The sequence below is a fragment of the Arachis ipaensis genome, chromosome B07 (assembly GCF_000816755.2).
Source record: "Arachis ipaensis cultivar K30076 chromosome B07, Araip1.1, whole genome shotgun sequence".
Taxonomy (NCBI): domain Eukaryota; kingdom Viridiplantae; phylum Streptophyta; class Magnoliopsida; order Fabales; family Fabaceae; genus Arachis; species Arachis ipaensis.
In genome coordinates, this window is record NC_029791.2 from 122,482,738 (window position 1) to 122,488,356 (window position 5,619).

At 37.6% G+C, this 5,619-nt stretch overlaps 1 protein-coding gene across 1 annotated transcript in view; it reads left to right on the forward strand.

The window, feature by feature from the left end:
* Positions 770–5,619, forward strand: part of LOC107606202 (ubiquitin carboxyl-terminal hydrolase 16) — a gene marked incomplete in the record, with an annotated part of 5,777 nt that continues 927 nt past the window's right edge. The window contains 11 exon segments of the mRNA XM_021106504.1: positions 770–1,282; positions 1,495–2,944; positions 3,029–3,126; positions 3,209–3,294; positions 3,404–3,563; positions 3,647–3,767; positions 3,940–4,097; positions 4,507–4,591; positions 4,691–4,903; positions 5,380–5,441; positions 5,549–5,619. Coding sequence (XP_020962163.1) covers positions 975–1,282; positions 1,495–2,944; positions 3,029–3,126; positions 3,209–3,294; positions 3,404–3,563; positions 3,647–3,767; positions 3,940–4,097; positions 4,507–4,591; positions 4,691–4,903; positions 5,380–5,441; positions 5,549–5,619 — 2,812 coding nt within the window.

Genomic DNA, 5,619 nt, shown 5'->3' on the forward strand with positions numbered 1-5,619 from the left:
ATTTATCTAATATATTTATTATATAATAAGAAAACAAATACATTAAAAATAAAAAATATGTTAATTATGACTGTTTTTAGTTTTCAAATTATGACTCTAAATACTTTCGTTGGGTAATTGGGGAGCAGTTTTTAATTAAATTTCCGTGTTATACAAACATATAATAATTTTTTGTTGTTGTTAAACATATAATAAATCATTGTGATATTTGTAAGAAAATTTAAATCTTTTACTGGACCTTAAGAATATTTAAAAATTGTTAAAGTGGAAATACCTTGGGGAAAAACAAAAAAAAGAAGAAAACACTTTACACAAAACCAGCAAAAGAATCAAAGTTGTGAAAGTTTCTTTAATTACAGAGATCCGAATATTTGATGGGCGAAGAATTCACGCTTCCCAACGGTTTGAAACTTGGAACTTTGGAACAAAATTCTTTTCCCTCAACAATCAATTTCCCGTTTTGTAACCATCACAATTTTTAATTCTCTCTCTAAATTTAATACTATTTCTTCACATTTACCGCGTTTTCTTCTTCTCTCTCTTCACAAAATTTTCCCATCCAAACCAAAACGAATCTAACCACCGGAGAATTCTCATTTCTCAATTTTGCACTGCGCCATCGTTTTCAGTAAGCAGTAACTCAATTGAAGAAAAGAAGGAAGAAGAAAAAGAAGAAAACCTCCTTTTACTTGCATACGCTTTTTTGTTTTTATTCTCTCTAACTCTCTATTGTCCTCGTTAATCTCACCGTCACGCGCTGCCGCGTATTTCGTCACCGTTTAATCACCGAAAGCAAGCTACCTGATTGGAGCCTTTGGTTTGAAACTTGAAACGGACGGTTACATTGCAAGTTGTGCCGCTTTTCTCAGCTGAATCAGTTAGTTTCTTCATCTATGTGTGGTGGTGGAAGGAGGATTAGGAGGAGCATAGGCTTTGTCGCTGCCATAGCTGGATGTGCATCGGGTGCAGGATAAATGCGCTACACCGGGGATCTAGGGTTTTCGAGCCTGGTCCTTTTGGTGCTGTTGCTGCTGCTGATTTGTCTTGTTTTTCCGGCGATCGGATTCTTTTATGTCCGCCGTAAATGGCGGATTTCAGTGGCTAGGAAGGAAGAGATCAGGAGGCTTCTGATTTTGGCTGCTGAGGAAACTGCCAGGGCCGAGAGAGAGTCCACGTATGGTTACGGTGCCGCGGTGGAAACCGCCGTCAAGAGCAATCAGTGTGCCGTGTGCTTTGTTCCCGCCACCGCACGCTGCGCTCAGTGCAAATCGGTTCGCTACTGGTGAGTTCATCTTCCATTTCTCTTCTATGCTCTTCATTTTTTTGCTAGCTGTTCAAAGATGTTTTGTTTTGTTTTGTTTTGTTGCCTTGTGAACTTGTTGAATGATCCATTCTGTATAACTTGGTTTTCCTCTGTGATTTTATTTTATTTGTGGACTTTACCGTATGCGTAAGATGTCTGTGTTATATACATTTTGGTATCATGTGTTTCAGTTCGTTTGAGTGTCAAACTCTTCATTGGCGCCAAGGGCACAAATTGGAATGCCGTCTGCAAAGAATCCTTCGGCAGAGTGATGTAGTTAGTGATCTTGGCAACAAGGCAACCGAGCAAGAATTCTCTAGAATCGCTGACCAGAAGTCTGAAATTGCAGGTGCAGAGCATGAAGCGTCCAGTGAAAACCAACAAACTTCAGTCGCTGGTGTTTCTTCTAAAGTTTTATATGGAAAAAATGAAAATGTAAGAGATGAGTGCCTTGCAGGGGGAACTATAACAGATTCTAATTCTGAGTTGTCAAGTAACTCTTTTTCTGGCTTCTCAGCTTCTCCAAGTGCTAGTGAATCATCTGATGACTCCTCTATTTGTGAGAGTGTTATATCAAACGAGCATGACCAATCTGATGGACCGATTTTTGTTGATTCAACACTTGACGTTCCAGATAGCACTTCAAGTGACAGTAGCATGGTTGTAGCTATGTCTTCATCACCCAAATTTGCCAGTTTGGTTGAATCAGTTGATGGTTTTTCGACAATGCGTAAATTAAATGAAAGTAGATCTGGTCTTTGTAAAGAAGAAGGAAAACTTGCAAAAAATGGTACTTCAGGTTCAGGTATGCTGAAGGGGGCAACAATCAAGCCTTCCATAGTGTCTTCCGGGTTCTGGGATAGAACTCTTGGCACAACTGGGATTGAAGAAGATGTCAACAGTGACACTTCTCCATCCCATTCGGATGAATCCACTCACAATACAGGATCTGATTCTCAGTCATTTCGCTTTTCGTTTAGTTCCATCGCTCTTATGCAAGCGCAAGATAGTGAGGCAAAGAATTTTGTATCTGATAATGCTTCTCCCAATACTGTTGGGGACAATGTGCCTTGCTCAGGATCAGCATCAACGGAGAATGACAGAGATACAGTGAATTCTTCAAAGGCTACAAATCTTAAATTCATGAACAGCAAAGATTCCATACTTCCAAACCCTGCTGCTGCCCCTGTTTATGAATCTGATCAATTGGAATCTAAAGGCAGCTCTGTGCAACCCTTATCTTGTCTCTACCCACCATCCCCCAGTCCTAGCAAAGGTTCAGGTTGTGCAGATTCTTTGAACGTCCATAACTTGCAATCGTATATTTCTATGGCATCAAATCGTGTTGTAGGAAACCATGGCATCAATTCTAAGTCTGCTGAAATTAGATGCCTGACACGTGACCTTGATTCTAATTTAGTCTGTAGAACTGATGCTCACTCAAATTCCAGTACAAAACATGTGAATAATGGTAATCAATCTGCCACTAGTACGTCGTCTGGGGGTGTTAGCTGTTCTGCAAATTCTAAGAGTGGCTTGAAATCATCTGTTTTAAAAGTTGTTGATCAGTTCCGAGGATCAAATTTCTCAAAGCAGTTTCCACTAGTTTGGAATGATACCGCAGGAAAACAAAGTGATAAGGTTCTTTCTTGAACAAATTTCTATTTATTTGTTTATTTTTATATGTTCTTTTGTGCCTTGTGCAATTTTATCTTACATTTACAGATGTTGCAGGGTCTTTTTCCTTATGAATTGTTTGTCAAGATTTATAACTCGAACAAGGGGGAGTTTAGCCCATTTGGTCTTATAAATTGTGGGAACAGGTAATTTGAAATGATTTGTTTGCTAGAAACATTTGATAAGATAATTAGTTCAAAGAGCTTGTTTGTTCATTTATTTTTGCAGCTGTTATGCCAATGCTGTACTCCAGTGCTTAGTATTTACACCACCCCTGACTGCATATTTTCTTCAAGGACTACATTCTACAGCATGTATGTAAGCAAATCAGTTTTTCCATTGGAATCATCTGCATGCCATATTTCTTGAATATTATCTTCTGTAACCCATTAATAGGGTTAAACAATTCTATGCAAATTTCAGGTGCAAATAAAAAATGTTTCAACTGTGAGTTTGAAAGTTTGATTTTGAAGTCAAAGGATACAAAATATCCACTCTCTCCTAAGGGCATACTCTCCCAACTAAGGAGAACTGGAAGTCAACTTGGTAATGGCAAAGAAGAAGATGCACATGAATTTCTAAGGTAAACCCTTTTGTAAGTGTAACCACATAATTCTTGTCCTGTAATTCATTTCAGATTAAGGAATCTGGTGTTATACTCAACAGGCATGCCATTGACACAATGCAATCTGTTTGCCTTATGGATGCTGGGGTTGATGTATGTGGTTCATTGGAAGAGGACACTACTTTAATTGGTCTAACATTTGGGGGTTACCTTAGATCAAAGGTAATTTATGTTTATATATTGAAATCTACTAAACTATTATGTTTTTCCCCCTTTCCTGTGTTATAATGCACCAATACAGTGTTGCCATGCTTTTGCAATAGATAAATTCCTCATTTTAAGATCCATTAATTCAAATAATGTGGAGAGTAAACATGCACCTCATACTTTGCAGATAAAATGCATGAAATGTGGAGGAAAATCTGAACGTCAGGAAAGGATGATGGATCTTACCGTTGAGATAGAAGGGGACATAGCAACCCTGCAGGAAGCTCTTCGACGATTTACAAGTACCGAGTCTTTGGATGGAGAAAATAAGTACCACTGTGTCAGGTTGGTTGGTCCTAGAGTGGCCTTTTTAAAAGTTTCAGTGTTGTTATATAATAGGAACTTGAATTCTGTTTTAAGATATAAATACTAGTTCCTTAAATCAGTGTAGACATTTGTAATCCTGCAAAAAAGGATTAAGTCCTAAAAAATGTTTGAACTTTAAAAAGAGAAAGTCACTCCTAGAGTCTCTGCACATATGGAAGCTCTAGCTAGCCTTCTCCCATGCTTGCAGAATCTTGTTTGGTGTACAAGTGTTTTTAACATTGGCATTTTATGTGGATTCTGGATTACTAAGGCTTTGGTATGTTATTTGGCTTACTAACGTTTTTTTGGCATTTTTGCTTTTATTGTTCAAATTGCTTGTGCTCAAAGTTAGTTTTCTATATTATTAATGTAACCTCTCCATTTGAAGATGTAAATCTTATGAGAAGGCCAAGAAGAAGCTGACCATTTCTGAGGCACCTAATGTTCTTACAATTGCATTAAAGAGATTTCAGGTACTTTATGTCTTAAATTCAAAGTATAATATGTTATTACCTTCATTTGTGCTGTCTATATGCAGATAGTACATTAAATTTGTTACATTTGTCTTGCAGTCAGGAAAGTTTGGGAAGCTTAACAAGCCTATCCAGTTTCCTAAAACTCTTGACTTGGCTCCTTTCATGAGTGGGACTAGTGATAAATCACCTATATACAGACTGTATGGTGTAGTTGTTCACTTGGATATCATGAATGCTGCCTTTTCTGGTCACTATGTGAGCTATGTGAAGAATAGTCAAAACAAGTGGTTCAAGGTTGATGACAGTGTGGTAAGTCCCTCAGTTTCCATTTGTTTGCATATATCCTGAAGACATATCTCTTGGCTTGGTTTTACAGGTACTTGCTAGATTCCCACACCAAATTAGTAATATGTAGCCTTGGTTCCACCACTTGTAACATCATAAATCTGTGACCGATATATATCATTTGTTCTTTATTATTGTGAATAAAAGTATATCTGCATAGGCTTGGTTGAATTCTGTGACAAAATCTTCTATCGTAAAATCATATGACAATCATTTGGTCTGGATAAAACTGTTCCAAGGTTTATCGACAAGCAGGTTTTCAAATCATTTCTAAACTTTAAAACAAATAATTTTATTTCATTATTACTTACTATTCAAACCTGTCAGATGCACCTAACAAAGTTTCTTCATATGCAATTTTGGTTTGTTTGGCAGGATTTATTAACCAATTGTGCGAGTATATTGTACTTCATTTTAACCATGTCCTTTATGTCTTGTAGGTGACACCTGTTGAGGTGGAGAGAGTCTTAACAAAAGGATCATATATGCTTTTTTATGCAAGGTAACCCTTCTGGTGTTATTTTTCTGGTGCATCTTGTGCAAGCAATGTTCCTTTTTACTAACAATTGCCTCTAGTGCGCTTCTCTCACCATCTGATTCCCTCTGTAGGTGTTCACCCAAGGCCCCAAGATCAATCAGAGGCAAGACATTGTCCCCAGAATCAAAAGGCAAAGTAACCG